The sequence below is a fragment of the Balaenoptera borealis genome (assembly GCF_965194805.1).
Source record: "Balaenoptera borealis genome assembly, chromosome: 7".
Lineage (NCBI taxonomy): Eukaryota > Metazoa > Chordata > Mammalia > Artiodactyla > Balaenopteridae > Balaenoptera > Balaenoptera borealis.
The window spans coordinates 92,499,957-92,518,292 of NC_138864.1; the positions used below are offsets into that span (position 1 = coordinate 92,499,957).

General features: G+C 38.9%; 1 protein-coding gene across 4 annotated transcripts in view; it reads right to left on the reverse strand.

Moving 5' to 3' along the window:
- Positions 1-18,336, reverse strand: part of DOCK4 (dedicator of cytokinesis 4) — a 486,764-nt gene that overhangs the window by 241,210 nt on the left and 227,218 nt on the right. For all 4 annotated transcript variants that reach the window (XR_014246916.1, XM_082399962.1, XM_082399963.1 and 1 more), the window contains one exon: positions 13,812-13,963. Coding sequence is in view for 3 of the 4 variants with exons in the window: in XM_082399962.1 (XP_082256088.1) it covers positions 13,812-13,963 (152 nt within the window). In the remaining variant the exon portion in view is untranslated. The remainder of the gene's footprint in view (positions 1-13,811; positions 13,964-18,336) is intronic.

The following is an 18,336-nucleotide window of genomic DNA, read 5'->3' on the forward strand; positions in this document are numbered from 1 at the left end:
TATTCATGTGTATGAGGATAGGTACATTATTTTCTGTAGAGCTCCATAGTTTTCATAAGTTTGAAAATGAACTTTAGGCACTGAAAAGTTTAGGAAGCATTGCTTTAGACACCACAAATATTTTTGGTGAAACAAAAACAGCAATACTGGTTACCATAAAAAGAGAAACTCTAGCGTTTAAAAATACTTCTTGACTTAAAGCTTAATAGTATTTTGAACATCAATAGAATGTAAGTTCTGGGAGGGCAAGAATTTTTTTTTTTTTTTTTTATTCATTGATGTGTCCCCAATGCCCAGATCAGTGCCCTTCCCCGAGAAGGAGAGCAGTAATTGTTTCCTGAATGAATGAAGATCAGTGATTCAACAGCAATAGCGTGAAATCTCTGTTGCTCAATGGAAATAAAAAGATGCAGTCTCTGTTTAACTTGTAGTCAAAGATCTCTAAATGGAAATACTTAGGAGAAGACGCTACACAGATACTCCTCAACTTATAGGGTTACGTCCTGATAAAACCATTCAGCTTTACAAGGGCATTGTACCGAATATGGCTAGCCCAGGGAAAGATCCAAATTCAAAGTACAGTTTCCAGTAAATGTGTATTGCTTTCACACCACTGTGAAGTCAAAAAATCCTAAGTCGAACCACTGTAAGTCGGGGACTGTCCATAAATTTATCTGCTAATCTTTATTTACTTTTTTTTTTTTTTAGCAGGACAGATTTTGCAAATGATGCTCCCATAGAGCCATGTCTGAGAGCACAGTTCTGATTAACACAGGAGAACCTGAAACAAATCCATCACCATTGCTGGTGCACTCAAGCTTGAGTTCTCTCTCTTATTATTAAGCACATCCCCACTGGAGAGGAAGGAAGACAGAAAAAATTGAGACAATAATGACACAATCTTTTAATACTTTGCCTCAACAACAGTGAGAGACTTGTAAACTTCCTTTAACTGCATCGATGCCCAGTCTGTGTAGGGCACTCTGCAAGGTGCTGGGAACAGAAAGATAAGGAGAGGGTAAAGTCTTATCTTCAGAAAAGGAACTAACGAGGACCATATCATGAATGATTCCTTTGTCAATGGCGAATCACCTTACAGCACAAATGGCAACAAAGAGCAAAAAAAGTCCTTGTAAGGTGGGTTGCTATGTGTGAGCATGATTTAATTGGTAGTGAATTTAGGAAAACTAAATTAATCTGAATTCTCTATAGGCAGCAGACACAGGGTAGAGGAGAACAGACAGAGACGACCAGAATCCTGGTGAAAAGAACACCCATCTGGTCATCTTTTAAAACACAGGAATAGGGGTGGAAAGCCCTTCTGATCAATTTCTAAAACTCTGCACTGTTTAAGTACAATGAGACAAGTCGGCTGCGTAAGTGTTTAGAGCTAAAGGGGATGAGAAAGCCAGTTCTGAATACATTTACTCTATGAGTTTTTGGTTTTCTGCCACTTTAAATCCAGCCACTTATTCTTATAATAATGTAGTAATTTAAAATTTCAAAAATAATTGGAATTGTGTGGCTCTTAAAACGCTACAGAGAAAAACTGTGGATCACTTCTACGCTGGGTGTTCTCAGCATGAATAAAGTTATTTGTTTGCTTGTTTTTGTTTTAATTTAGATCCTCCTCCTGGTCCATTTCTTAAAATCTCTCCTATTAACATCACTACATCTCATTTTTTTTTTTTTTGTATGCAACAGAAGTGTGACCAAAGGGGGAGCAAACCACAGAATCTGATTAACTTCGAAGTGACAACAATCCCTATTTTCACGCACCTGCTAGAAGAATCAAATGATGGCAAAGAAGGGCGAGAGTGGAGAGCACTCATGCCTTTAAAGAGGAAGCCCGAGGGAAGGTCACTGTGGGTCAGTGATGTACAGACACCCACAGGGAACTCTGTGCCAGCATGTCTACACATAGCAGGAAGCACTCTGGGCCGCATGGAATTGTTGATCTTGCCACAGTCCAAGGAGGACCTCTGAATGCCTTCTTCTATTTCTGTTCTCAAATAGACTTGTGCTCCCTGCATGGATGGCCAGTCAGACTTTTTCCCCTCCATTATTGCTGTACTTCGGAGAGGTTATAATTTTGAGTTAATTTTATAACATAAAACTATAAAAAGAGATCTATGCCAACTATCTTTCTACGTTCAAAACAACAAATGCTCCTAATTTATGTAAAAATATAGAGGCTGAACTTGTGTGATCACACTATAATAAGTTGTAAATGAGGTATGAAATAAGAAATTCTAGCGCAGTGCTCAGAGAATTAAAGAATCATATGTGCTCCCTTAACTGTGTTATGTACTATAATATAGACACAAAAATATTAGCATTTTATCCAAGAGTGGGCTAAATAACTATTCCCTCCAACAGCTCCCTCCGGTAAGGTCTTAAAAAAATTTCCCAGTAACTAAGTCTTTTCAAAAGAAGCCCTAATTCTTTAATTTCCTCTTAAAAATGAAAGGCAATTAGATCACATCAGCCTCTGAAGAGACCAAATGGAAGCTATGGTTGTAATGTCTTTAATTCTCCTCCTCATTATGCTAGATTCCCATTCTCAGTTCTTTCCAACTGTGATGTGTCAGACTCCAACTCTACCGCCTGATACCTCTTTCCTGAGCACACCTGGCAAAAGCTGTCTAACTTGGGAGCCAGGATTCACCACCAATTTCAGATGTCTCTCTTTGGAGGTCCCGTCCTGCACTCAGCAGTTCCATTTTTCATCACTAACTCACTTCCGATCACATTTTTGCTCAAAGGCTGCTGACCTTGTTCCTGCAACTCACTTTCAGCCCTGAACTCCCTTTCAATCTCTCTTTTGCTCTCCAGCAGCAGTTTATCTTGTTTCCCCACTTTTCCTGTAAAAGATCAAGGCCACAGACCCAGTCCCTCTTTTCCATTTCAATATCTTACACCCATTTCAACGCCCTCCCTCCCTCCCACATTAGTAGAAGAAGCGACCTTCCTCTTTCTTGAAATAGCTGCCTTCACATGTGTCCTGGATCCCTTCTGCCATCTGCTGCAGGAGTCACCTTTGGGTCTCCAGCAGGGCCTCACGCTGCTGGCACGCAACTGTTGCTCCTGTGCACTGTGTGATGCGTGAATGAATGAACAAGGGAGTGGTGAGTGGTTTCCTCACCTTTGGGAGAACAAATCGCTATGTTGTTTAGTATTTTAAAAAAATTTTATTTAAGTATAGTTGAGCTGAGTTATAATGTTGTGTTAATTTCTGCTGTACATCAAAGTGACTCAGTTATACATATATACATTCTTTTTCATATTCTTTTCCATTATGGTTTATCACAGGATATTGAATACAGTTCCCTGTGTTATACAGTAGGATCTTGTTGTTTAGGACAAACCTTTATTAATTCAGAGTTTTGGGGAAGCTGGTCCTTACATAGACACAGGATTTTGCTTAAGCATATAAGGTATTCCCTCTCACAGAACATTAATCTTCTAAAAGTTGCCTATTTTGTTTTATATATGAGTCAAAGTTTATGCTTTAAAGATAATACTATTGTAATATATGTGTTATTATAATACTGAATGTTCTAGACCTTCAGAAAACATTCCTGTTAAGTTCTGCCAAAAACATTATCAAAAATATCATTGTCAGTTCAAAGGAACCCAGGATTATTATTCAAGGCAGAATGGAATCCAAACCATGTATGGGGCTAGTGATTAGACCAGATTAATGAACCCGTCTTCTTTCGAAGAGATTGAAAAAAACGCCTGCCCTCATTGCTTTACTGCCCACATGCATAAAACATTGATAATTTTAAGGAGGTAATTCATTAACCATACATACTATATGCTAAAAGGTAAAGCAAGCACCCAAAGACCTGTCACAAGGAATTCACAACCATTCAATTCTGTCACACCGCTCTACCTATCCCTTTGTTCTTTCTTTGTTTTTCTCTTTTTATTTTTCCTGTTGCTAAAGTATTTTAAAGCAAATCATATCCCTGATGCCATTCAACCTGTTTACTAGTCTCTCTAAATCTTACATAACTATAATAACACATACCTTAAAAATTAATAATAATTCCTTAGACTATATTTCTTTAAGAATTCAAGACCAAACACCACATATCATTTCTGGTTATGTTAAAGTACAGTTTCCGTTTTTAATCATCATCATCATAGCTTATAATTACTGACCAATGACCCGGTGTCAAGCATTAGACTAAGAAGTATATGCATTATCTCATGTAATCCTCAAATAATCCCATGAGAGAAGTACTATTATTATCCTCTTTTAGCAGATAAATTATAGACATAAGAGACATGAATTAATTTGCCCAGGCTGATGTAGCTACTGAATGGCAATGGCAGATCCTCTGACTCTAGAGCCTGGCCACTTATATACTATAGAGTGGTATCTGCACAAGATACAAGATCTGAGTCTTGAGGATGGAGAAAAATTCAGATATATTTCATAGTCCAGAATGAGTTCATATAAAAAAAAAAATCTGTGCCTCACCAATAATATTCACTACTTTTTCTTAAATGACAGAACTGGAGTACACTGAAAAAGAAGGTAATTTTAGGCAATATAAAATTGATATGGAAATGAAGCATTTAATGAAAATGGAGAGTTTAACTGTGTGATGGTAGAAAAAGTACATAACTTCAGTCAAGTATGTTAATAAGGTACCAGCAAGAAAGTCAACTTTATCTGAACTTAATTACTATGAAAAGACTTTTTGTATTTAGTCACCAGGATAAGACTTTTTAGAGAAGTACTACTCTGTGCTATTTTCTCAAATAAAAGCCCATGCCAACAGCTTACACGTATAAGCAGCCCTATACTAGGCTGAGGGCTCACTGGTGGCACTTAGGTCCTATTAAATATATCCTCTGATGAGAATGAAATACAGTAACAGATTAGTCCTGAAACTTAGATTATAGCAGTAACCAAAGTACTGAAAGTCATAAGGGAAATAGTCAACAAGTGGACTATGTCATTTGCATTGGCCCATGTAACTTATACTCTGTTGTAGATTAACTGACATATTAATATGTCAACACAGGAAAGATCATACACACATCCACAGCTGCACAGACTATGAAAAACATAAAACGCTACGACTATTTCTTTCACCGAATAGTACGACATCCAATTTTAAATGCAAGCTGAAAGAAACATTTGTAGCATATGACGCTAAGTACAAGCAGACCTCATTTGACTGTGCTTTGCTTTATTGCACTTCACAGATACGGCATTTTTTACAGATTGAAGGTCTGTGACAAACCTGTGTCAAGCAAGTCTATCGGCGCCCGTTTTCCAACAGCATTTGCTCATTTCAGGTCTCTGTGTCAGGTTTTCGTAATTCTCGCAATATTTCAGACTTTTTCATTATTATTATATTTGTCATAGTGACCCGTGATCAGTGATCTCTGATGTTACTATTGTAATTCTTTTGGGGCATCTCGAACTGCGCCCATACAAGCTGGGTGTATGATCTGACTGCTCCAGCAGTAGGCTGTTCCTCATCTCTCTCCCTCTCCTAGGGCCTCCCTGTTCTCTGAGATACAATAATACTGAAATAAGGACAAATAATAAACCTACAATGGCCTCCAAGCGTTCAAATGAAAGGAAGAGCCGCATGTTTCTCACTTTAACTCAAAAGCTAGAAATGACTAAGCTTCATGAGGAAGGCATGTGGAAAGCTGAGACAGGCTGAAAGCTAGGCCTCTCACACCAGTTAGCCAAGTTGTGACTGCACAAAGGCAAAGTTCTTGAAGGAGATGAAAAGTGGTACTCCAGTGAACACATGAAAGGTAAAGAGCAAAACAGCTTTATTGCTGATACGGAGAAAATTTTTGTGGTCTGGATAGAAGATCAAACCAGCCACAACATTCCCTTCAGCCAAAGTCAGATCCAGAGAAAGGCCCTAACTTTCGTCAATTCTCTGAAGGCTGAGAGAGGTGAGAAAGTTGCACAAGAAATGTTTGAAGCTAGCGGAGGTTGGTTCATGGGGTTTAAGGCAAGAAGCCGTCTCCATAACATCAAAGTGCCAGGTGAAGCAGCAAGTGCTGACATAGAAGCTGCAACAAGTTATCCAGAAGATCTAGCTAAGATAATCCATGAAGGTGGCCACACCAAACAACAGATTTTCAAGGTAGACACAACAGCCTTATACCAGAAGAAGATGCCATCTAGGACTTTCATAGCTAGAGAGGAGAAGTCAGTGCCTGGCTTCAAAACTTCAAAGGACACGCTGACTCTCCTATTTGAGGTTAATGCAGCTGGTGACTTTACGTTGAAGCCAATGCTTGTTTACCATTCTGAAAATTGTAGAGCCTTTAAGAATGATGCTAAATCTACTATGCCTATGCTCTATAAATAGAACAACAAAGCCTGGGTGACATCATATCTGTTTACAATATGGTTTACTGAATATTTTAAGGCCACTGTTGAGACCTAGTATCCTGGAAAAAGAGATTCCTTTTAAAATATTACTGTTCACTGACAATGTACCTGGTCACCTAAGGTCTCCGATGGAGAGGTACAACAAGACTTATGTTGTTTTCATGCCTGCTAATACAACATCCATTCTGCAGCTCATGGATCAAGGAGTCATTTCGACTTTCAAGTCTTATTATTTAAGAAATACAGTTTGTAAGGCTATAGCTGCCATAGATAGTGATTCCTCTTGTGGATCTGGGCAAAGTCAATTGAAAGCCTCTGAAACGATTCATCATTCAAGATGCCATTAAGAAAACACTTGTGCTTCATGGGAAGATGTTCAAATAACATTAACAGGAGCTTGGAAGAAGTTGCTTCCAACCCTCATGGATGAGTTTGAGGAGCTCAAGACTTCAGTGGAGGAAGTAACTGTAGATGTGGTAGACACAGCAAGAGAAATGGAATTAGAAGTGGAGCCTGAAGATGTGACTGAATGGCTGCAATCTCATATTCAACCTCGAAAGGATGAGAAGTGGCTTCTTAAGGATGAGCAATGAAAGTGGTTTTTTGAGATGAAATCTACTCCTGGTGAAGATGCTGTGAAGATGGTTGAAATGACAACAAAGGATCTATAATATTATATGAATTTAGTTGATAAGGCAGGGTTTAAGAGGACTGACTCTCATTTCTGAAAGAAGTTCTGCTGTGGGTAAAATGCTATCAAACAGCATTGCATGCTACAGAGAGATCGTTCATGAAAAAAAAGAGTCAACTGATGCAGCAAATTTCACTGACGTCTTAGTTGAAGAAACTGTCATAGCCACCCAGCCTTCAGCGACAACCACCCTCATCAGTCAGCACCATCAATATGTCTTGCTGGTGGCAAGACATTCCACCAGCAAAAAAGATTAGGGCTCAGATGATGGTTAGCATTTTTTAGCAATAAAGTATTTTTTGATTAAGATATGCACTTTTTTTTTTTCAGACACAAAGACTATAGTATAGTGTAAACATAACTTTTGTCTGCACCAGGAAACCAAAAAATTCGTGTGACTGGCTTTATTGTGATACTCACTTTATTTCAGTTGTCTGAAACCAAACCTGTGGTTTGATTTCTTTATACAAATCCCCTCTCCCCTGATATTCCCAGTCCTATACCCCAGTTTATGCACATCCACTCTCTGCCCTTTCTCCCTTTCTCCGGTCCTTGGCTGATCTTCCCACCTGCAATTTCACGGTTGTTTCCTGATGTCTTCTAAGGGACCTTGATCCAGCAATGACCTCCCCTCTCCCATGAGTGTAACCTCTCCCAGGTTACTGGATCCTTCCTGTCAATTCTTAATAAGCTCAAGCCTCTTCCACTTCAGTTTCTTAAAAAAACAAAACAAAATAAAAAACCCTCAACAGACCCCTTGCTATATACACTGGTGAGTAAAAAATTGGTTGCGGAAGAAAACAGATTACTATTAATATCGAAGTTCATGAGAATGGGTATAGAAAAGTGATTAAGAATAGTGATGCCTGATCAGACTGCATGTTAAAATACAACTCCACTATATACCAGCTGTGTGGCCTTGGGCAAGTTATTAATCTCTCTGTGCCACACTTTCCCCATCTATAAAAAATGGGGATACAGTCAGCCTTCCGTATCTGTAGGTGCTGCATCTGCAGATTCAATCAACTGCAGATAGAAAATATTCAGGAAAAAACATTCCAGAAAGTTTCAAAAAGCAACTATTTAAATAGTATTTATATTTTATTAGGTATTATAAGTAATTTAGAGATGATTAAAAGTATATGGGAGGATGTGTGTACGTTATATGCAAATACTATGCCATTTTATGTAAGGGACTTGAGTATCTGTGGATTTTGGTACCTGAGGGAGGTCCTGAACCAATTCCCCACGGATACCAAGCGAAGACTGTATTAATATTACCTACTTCATAAGGTTGTTACAAGGGATAAATAAGTTAATATTATTAAACAGCTTAGAACAGTGTCTGGTACATGGTTGTGTTATATGGCATATAAGTGTTAGTTAAATAAACTGAATAGAACTGAATAAAATGAAATTACAGATGCTATCTAGGGAAATGATTCCCTGACTTTTCTATCTATACCCTTACAGCTTGGAGAAATTACGAACTTTCAACCAGATAGATGCTCTCTAAAAATACTTTACTCATACAAAACTTAATTTGGCAAACATTTTTTTTAACTAAGAACTTACCTTTTATGGTGAGAAATCATGTCAAAGACTGCGCAAAACTCACTCAAATAAATTAAAGTATGTTATTTCTGCTGATAATTGAGTCCAAAGTAGCTGTACCTGCCAGGGGCTGTGTCTGGGCAGATGCTGTTACATGAACAAATGAGGAAGGAAAAAAGGAAAAGAAGTACAGGGTAGGTGCATGTTAGCAAGATGCTGTCAGAATATGCCTGCATCTTTCCAGTACAGTAACAGGTGTCTGCAACATGCATCAGAGGCTTAATATTCTAGGTCAGCTTCAGGCAGAAACTGTTTTGAATAATATTAATGGGCTTTCTAGATATAGCTCAACATCAATGACAAATTGTTTTAAGTTTCTCTCAGAAAACGTACCCTTCCTGGTACTGAGGAAGTACCATGTGCTTCATTGCTCCACACACTGAACTAGAGGGGGTAATTTTCATGTGTTGACTCCTTTTGCATTTGACATCTCCAATTACTGAATCTAAGATTTTGATCACTGGCACACAGTAAGAGTTGATGCTTTTTTGCTATTCTTAAAGTATCTTGAGAAGGACTCAACTTGAAAAATCAATTTCTATAGCATGAAATATTTCTGAGGCCCTATATTAGTTTCAGTGTTATCACTATCAATAATTTATAACAACTTATTATTAGGGCTATCAGTCTCTGAAGCTCTCACCCTGGGCAATAAAATCCTGCTCAGTGACAGAAATGTTCAGACAAATACTGAAGTCCTTGAGGAGGAATGCGGCTGAGGCCAATGCGGGAAGGGGGTGTTCAGAGGGCTAACTCTGGGGCCAGATCACTGGCTTGCCACTCTGTGCTTTGCCTCTTGCCAGTTTGTAAACTTCGGCAAGTTCCCTAACCTTTCTGTGCCTTGCTTCCTCACCTATACAATCAGTGCTGATAATATATTTAAAGCATTTAGAACAAAGTCTGGCAGATGGTTAGTGCTCAATAAAATGCTGGCTGTTTGCTTCTTAGAGGAGGTAAGTTAAATGAAAAAGTCCTAGCCAGTTGTCTGCCTTGTGAGAGGAATAAACGTCTATCTTTCCTAATCAAACCTCTACAGGGTTTGTACATGTTGGCCCCTCCACCTGTACCTGGACAAGGTGATTTCCTGTGATTAATGGTCAGGGCAACACCATAAAGATTACACTTAGATTGTATTTTATTTTTTGTAAATTACAGCACTAATGATTCTATTTAACAACAAACGCATTCCCTGAACTATACCATCTTTTGCCTAGTAAATTTTATGGTTTGGATTGGACTTCGAATGCTGAAAAAGAAATAAAAAATCAAATTATCCATTCTCTTCAACAAATAAATTACAAGGAATTTAAGAGAGAGAGGGAAAGGGAAACTATAGCTGAAAAGTGACTGGCAAACTTATCAACCATGCAATGGATGGACTTTATTTGGATCTCATAAATTACAAATTCCGAATTTGGAATCTGTAAAACAATATACATCAGTCAACAGCAGAACTCTGAATACTGACTGGAAATGGATATCTGATGATGTTAAGGGAATATTTATTTTGGGTGTGGCAATTTCTTTAGAGTTCCTTTTTTTTTTTTTTTTAAACAGATAGGTACACCCTGTAATAGTTACATATGAAAATTTGATGTCTGGGATTTGCCTCCAATAAGCTGGGGGCAAAGAGGAGGACTAGAATGGGATGTGGTTAAAACAAGATCAGCCCTGAGTCAATCACTCCTGTCACTGGTGGTAGGTCCATGAAGCTTCATGATACTATTTTACTTTTTTATATATCTGAAATTTTCTAAAATAAGAAGTTTAAAAAAGTAATACGAGGGCTTCCCTGGTGGCGCAGTGGTTGAGAATCCGCCTGCCAATGCAGGGGACACGGGTTCGAGTCCTGGTCCGGGAAGATCCCACATGCCGTGGAGCAACTAAGCCCGTGCACCACAGCTACTGAGCCTGCGCTCTAGAGCCCACGAGCCACGCCACAACTACTGAGCCCGCATGCTGCAACTACTGAAGCCCGCACGCCTAGAGCCCGTGCTCCGCAACAAGAGAAGCCACTGCAATGAGAAGCCCGTGCACCACAACTAAGAGTAGCCCCCCGATCGCCACAACTAGAGAAAGCCCACATGCAGCAACGAAGACCCAACGCAGCCAAAAATAAAATAAAATAATAAATAAATTTATTAAAAAAAAAAAAAAGTAATACGAGTTGATTTTAAAATACCCACACATCCTACAGTGCATTCATTGTTGGATATAAGAAGAAACACGACAATGCCTCAAAAATCATATCTTGCATTTATAATATCTTTTTCTGGGAAGATGCAAATACTTTACACTCATCAGCTACGTCAGAAGCAATGAAGGAAGCAAGACTTGTCACCAGTTTCAAGATGAAGGAAAAGACAGAGCTAAGTGAAAGGATCAGGGCAGCAGCAGTCAACTGCAGAGACAAGAATCCAGCCCGGTCCTCAGATCTGTGCACCCTAAGGCCTCTTCAAAAGGTAACGGTGACACCACCCTGTACAGTGTGAATCCGAGCTACTCATAGCAAGGTTTTGAACACTCCCTAAAAGAATAATCGCTGTGCTATCTGAGGCCTCAGAGAGTCAAGAAAAGAAGTCTGAGATGGTTCCAAACACCTAGTAAGCGGGTATTTTCACTCTTATTCATTCTTTTGTCAATCACCTTTATAGTGATTATGAGTTTGGGAGGTGAGAGCCGATGGCCAAACTCAGTGAGTAGAAGCAGGGGAGAGAAACGCAGGCTTGATTTCTCCTAGGGTCATTCTGTATCAGGTGTGTGCGACAGAGGGAAAGGGAGATGGGAGGGAGAGGGGAAGTGAGAGGGGAAGCAAGAGGGGAAGCAAGAGGGGAGGGGGAGAGGGTGGAGGGGAAAAAACCGGGAGGGGGAAGGAAGGAGGGCAGAGGAGGGAGGCAGGCACATAAGGTAGCCCAACCACATCCAGAGCAGGTAAAAGGCCCAGCTCCTGTCCTGAACCTAGGGACCACAAAAACAATATTTTGGGATTGTGCAGCCAGGTTATTTTCCTACTTTCACCAAGTAAGTAGGAACAAAAGAAAGGGAACTCTGTCGATCAAAACCTAAAAGAACATTTTAGAAAATTTGAAAATGTTTGTAACAAGACAAAACTGAAAGACCAGCTAATATTAATCCTACATAAAGGCAATTTGAGTGGCAAAGGGGAATGTATATTCCTCAAAAACTTTAGCTGAACAGCAATGAGCAAAAGAGTGACCTCACTTCTCCCTGTTACAATCCATAACAAACAATAGCTTGTTAAATATTCTAGAGACCATACACTACACAGACAATGTTATGAAGACTTTGGTTAAACTACACTACCTGGAAACCAAGCTTTCTAACACACACTTCGATATGTAAGCAGGCATTATCTCTAAATAATCTTTCATATTTCTATAGCCAGTGTTAAGCTGTAACTTGAATCCTTTTTTCAGGCATTTATCTTCCCTTTTTAGTGGTGTTGATTTGGGAAGGGGGAAGGGTTTTTTAACTCACTGATTCATTTTCTCCGACAGTATATAAAGTAGATTTTGAAACTGAATTACCATTGTTATTTCCACACCTCATAAACCCTGTCCTTGCTGCACAAAACCACCACCTTTAAATTCTATGAACACGGGACTTCCCTGGTGGCACAGTGGTTAAGAATCCACCGGCCAATGCAGGGAACATGGGTTCAAGCCCTGGTCCAGGATGATCCCACATGCCGCGGAGCAACTAAGCCCGTGCTCCACAACTACCGAGCCTGTGCTCGAGAGCCCACGAACCACAACTCCTGAGCCCGCGTGCCACAACTACTGAAGCCTGAGCACCTAGAGCTCGTGCTCCGCAACAAGAGAAGCCACCGCAACGAGAAGCCCGCACACTGCAACGAAGAGTAGCCCCCGCTTGCTGCAACTAGAGAAAGCCCGCGCGCAGCAACGAAGACCCAACGCAGCCAAAAATAAATAAAATTTTAAAAATTAAAAAATTCTATGGGAGAATTAAATGACATCACACATGTAAAGCACTTAGAATTGTGACTGGCACCCTCTAAATATAGCTATTACTGTTTAAAAAAAATAAAAAATAAAACAAATAAAATAAAAATAAATTAAAAAAAAAAATTCTATGGACACAGTCCACTGTCAAGAAATAGAAAGTACACTTTCTAGTAGGTAATGAATAACATATAAGTTAATTCACCAAAGATTTTATGGCTATAAATGCACTAAAAATAAACTTCACACATATTTCCTAGAAAAAGATTCTTTTTTACCAGAAAATACTCCAGGATTATTTTATAATTACAAAACAATATATGTGTCTAATTGTTGCTTAAAATTGTCAATGTTTATTTTAGTAAGTATTATTTCTTTAAAGTGTGGTACAATTGGGTCATTATGTGTAATTTGTGGTACAATTTTAATTCTAAATTCAAATTTAAAAAATTTAATGTAAAAGATGGTGTGGCTTGTGCTCAACTTTAAGATTTAAAAAATTTTAAACATAAAAAAAGTCTCAAAAAACGTTGAGACCTTTGGATAACAACCAAAACGTCCATTGTAAGTTTCTCCTAAATATTGAAAACTTGCCATAAGAGAACTACAACAGGTAAGACAGAGAAAGAAAAAAAATGTAGGTGAAAACTGTTTATTATTTCCCAGCTCTGAAACTCTCATGGGGAGGTTTCCAAGTATTTAGTTGTCTCTCAATATCATTTGATGCAGACAGGGTAAGAATAGTATAATTGCTTACTGAAAATTTGAAAAATACAATGTATTGAACTTGATAAGCAAACAAACTTCAGATTTCAGAGATATTATGTCTTCCTTGTATTATCAATACAAAATAACTCAAATAACAGACCTGATATCAATGACATACTTTCATTTAATAATAATTATGGTTCCACAGCCCTTTTGAGTTTTTCAAAAAACGTCTGCATGCATCATTTCATCTAATTTTCGGGGAAACGCCCAGAAGTTAGGCAGCTCAGAAATTCACAGAGTTCTACAGATGAGAAAACAGGCTGATAGAGGAAAAATGTACAAGGTCATATATCCTGAAGCCCGCCAGTTGCAAATACCCACATTTCTACCATTAAGAAGTTCAAGTCATATCTCCACATGCAGTTACCTGATTGGTCGATTCTCTTTACTGTCAAAGAGTGAAAAGATGACCTCAAGCTCCTCTCCCAGGTTGGAACACATGAGGCTTTTCATCTGCACAAAGAGGTGGTGATTGCTGGCCTGCACTGGGGTATCTTTCTTCCGATGTCGATGCTCCATCTGAATGACACCCCCCCCCCAAAAAAACATGATCAGCATGGACCGAATTAAATAATGGAACCCGACAAGCTAGTTAGCTATGGTGTGATTATGATGTCCTGTGCTTTTTTTTTTTTTTTTTGCTGTGTATTTGGTATGTAGTTGGATGTTAAATTCCAAATTTTCTCCCAACTTCTAAAATAAAAAACTGAAGTTTGCAGACCATCAAGGAATCCTGCTTTAAGATTTGTTTCTTAATCATTAACGTTAAAATGATATCAACTCACTGAGCAGATTCAGGCAGCGTGAAGTTCAAAGGATGCTATCGGTCCCTCGTCAACTCCCAGGGTGAGAACAAATTATTAGCCATCTTTTAAAAATCAGACTAAATTGTATCTAGCTGATCATTTCACTGAACAATGTAGCTATGACTTCACATTTCTCATAATTAAAAATTCTTTTAAAGTATACTAAATTTCAAACTTGTGGTAGTTTTCTGAGGCGGGCAGTATCAAATGATATTCAATCACTAGAGCAAGAAAATGTTTCTAACTTGCTGTGGAGCTAAAGGGGAGCAGACCTAAGAAAGCCAGTGAGGGGTCTAAAGGCAGGAATAGAGTCTGTGTCCATCTCTTATTTCCGTCCTTAATACAGCTAGCCTAGGCTATACTTGGGAGGCAGGACCGGAAGTAAGAGTTCCCACAAGTTGAGGAAGGAAAGGAATCACCCATGGTTCCAGGGGTGAGGAGAACATGAGAATGATCATTTAGTCAGCATATACTTGTTACCTATCTATTATGAGCCCAGCACTGGGAATGCAATGATGCGTAAACACAGTAACAGCCTGCCTTCATAGAGCTTTTCTACTAGGGGGAGCAGACATCAACAAAATTGTCACACAAACAGATAGAAAACTGCAACTGTGATGAATGGAGAATTTGACTTGTGTCTGGGCAGTCAGAAGGTTTCTTGGGAAAATGACACTTTAGCTGAGAGCGAAAGAGTGAGCGGGAATTATGAACCATCTAGGACAGAACTTCTCAAACTACCTGCAGTGAAGGACCAGGTTGGTTTTTTCCCCCTAACCTACCGCAGATTGATATTTTCATAAAATACCATAAAAATGCCATGGCAATGTCAAAATGTTATAAAGGTTTCTAAATGTTTACTCGCCATTTTTGTACTTGGGCCAGTTACAAACAGTTCACGGTCCAGCTAGTTCTTGGACCACACTGTGAGCAGAACTGACTCAGGGTAAGAGCACAAGGAAGACATACAGAAAGGCTGTGAATTAACAGAACAGGTGCTAAGAATGTGCAAGAGTACTGCTTTCATAACACAGACTACTAAAGAGGCTACCTCTTGTGGATCACTTGACAATTAAAAAAAATATTAATAGCTCAGGGATTAACTCCAAAGGAGTCATATCCTTTGTTGAGGTTAAGGTACAGAACTATAGGTCTACATTAGCCATCTTTTTATGTTTCTAAGTATAGTTCAATAACTAATGACTAACTAACCAAGATTTGAATGTAAAAAAATGCCATTTACAATTATAGATGCAACAGCATAAAATCACCAGAATTTTTTCATGCTTTTATTTTTTAAATTGAACCACTTGAAAAGTAGACAGCTAAAAAAAATGCAATTAACCAAATGCATCTATAATTATTGTATACTCAGCAGGTACACTGGACACGCCTCTGTGAAAGTGAAGAGTAAGTGCATTTTCTTTTAAAGCGGACCTCAGCATTGTGGTATGTGTTGGCCATAATTACTTGAAAAGGCTTTCTGCAGAGAAATATTATAACTAGAAAAAAAGCACAATTCTGTCTTTTTTTCTATGAGAGTTGCTCTATTTTGGGCTTTAAAAATCCTTTATAACAGGGCAAAGGAAACATAACGCATTCATAAAACTACATCTCTTTAACTTCTCAAGCTTTTTATTTTCTGAAGTTGCTAACTTATTTACTGATTTACTTAAAAGTTCAGGGTAACAATGCACAAACCTACTATGAAGAAATGAATAACTACTAAAGGCTAGAGCTGGAAAAACAGATATAAAACATTATGAAAAGAACAGACCTCAAAGAGATGTCTGGTCTTTACTTCAAACAGTGCAAAGTTCCCAGCATCATTCATGACATTCACTAAAAACTGAGGAGAAAAATTAGCTCCCTTATTCCTGCAAAGAATCCAATCTATCTAGATCAGTGGTTCTCAACCTTGGCTGCACTTTAGAATCACCAAGAGAGCTTTTAAAACATACGTATGCCCAGGTCCCATCCCAGAGCAATTAAATTAGAATTTCTAGGGGATGGGGGTCCAGACAGTGGTAGTTTTAAAAGCTCCCCAGGTGATTCTAATGTGCAATGAGGGCTGAGAATCACTGATTGACATCATGTGCAGAGAGATGCAAATCCTAGAAGAGTGAAAAACGTATTGTTGCATCTTTTGTACAATTACTGCCTTGGTCTTTGCACGCATGCTAGTAATAAGCCCACTTAATTCTACCCTTTGTACGTGTGACACGGGCCCTCACAAATGGCACTGAAATCTCCTCTCTTTCTCACCCACCATCCTTCCAACCCTGAGACAGATTTGAACTTACATAGGTTACGATGCCTTGTTTATCTTTTGGTAATTCACTACTTTTGGGAACTGCTAAAAAAAATCTCTCTGTGAATATATTATTGCAGTAGCAAAATTTAAAAGGTGTGTCCACACTTCAAGAACTATGATTTGGTAGTTATAACACATAGACAAAAATCCATCTCTGAAATAATTTATGGTTACAAAGGCACCTAGCAGTGACTCTAAATGTGCTTACAGTTTAACTAGACTTTTGATTAGGAAAAGAAACAGATGCATTCCGAAGATTTATTAAAGCGATACAAATTATTAACCCTCACTAATGCATTAATTACTGGGTGAATGGTCCACACCAGGGTTCGCACCTTCAGCACTACTGACAATTTGGGCTGGTAATTTCTCTGCCGTGGGGCTGTCCCGGGCTTGGTAGGATGTTTAACAGCTTTTTCTGGCATCTACTCACCAGATACCAGTAGTACCTCTCCCCACCCCCGACTCCACACCATCCCCAATTGTGACAACCAAAAATGTCTCCGGACATTGCCAAATGTACCCTGTTCTCTGTTGGAGAAACAATGGCCTACCCACTAAGTATCACAAAGCAAGCAGCTAACCTGATCTTATAAAAACCAAGAAAGGTTCCTAAAAAGATACTCCTCATGCCCAAACAACCTGAGAATCCAGTCAATAAAGTCCTCTTGACTACAGAAGGATTGAGCTCTGGTTGTTGGCAGTAAACCATATGTTCCAACGGGACATATGTCAACACGGTGAGGTTTAGCACATTTTACTGCTTAGATGAACACAATCAGGTGAGAAAGATCTGCTAACAGGGCTATCAAAAACCCAAAACAAGGCATTTTTTTTCTAATGATGCAGTAGGGAGTTTGTAAGATGCAAACACCTGTGTTTCAAATATTACGGGGAGAAGACATAGTAAAGAAAGAGAAGTGGCAACAATTAATCCAGCATCCTGTGTTGGGGCATTTTACCTCCATGCCATGATCCTTGATCTAGGAGTGACAATAAATCACCACCCCACTCCCACCCTCACCATAAGGGATTGGTGGTGGTGCCTGCCAACTCCCCCTGGCAAAGTCAATACAATCAGTCACGTTTAGGTTGCATAGAGAAAAGGGCCAGTGCTACAGAGAACCTGATTACTGCTGGGCCAGGACATAAATAGGAACTTGAAGCTGCCTTAAAGAAAAAACATGTCCTTCCGAAGCTTATAATCATTTGGGGTTCTCTTGGGCTATTGTCTTTGCTTTAGAAGCAGTAAAATGCAACCACTATGGAGGAGGAATTACAATTTCATGTAAAATTACAATGTTTTATTTTCCTCATCTGTCAAATGAAGACTGTGGACTAGGTTCTGAGCTATAAAATATGAAAAAACCCCTCCGATGGCAGTCATTGCTAATCCATCACAGCCTGGATAAGACCCCAGAATCTTATCAATATAACACTCCCAGCAGCCACAACTCACAAATCGGAATGTTCAAAGAGATGAAATAAATTTCCCGTCCTATATATGACATTAAGGAAAAAGAAGAGAGATAAAATCACATGCATACAAAATCAAACTTGGGAATATAAAACATATTTGTGTCAGACACTGTTAGCTGCTTCTCAAATATTTGACATCCTTAGCTAAATATGGAGATGTGACTGTGTTCTGGCCAATGAAATATAAGTGCAAGTATTGTGTGGTAGAGCTCCAGGAAGGCTCATTAAAATAGTTGAGTCAACTGAGAGAAATCTTTCTCCTTCTTACAGCTGGAGAGCAAGGTCATGGCTAG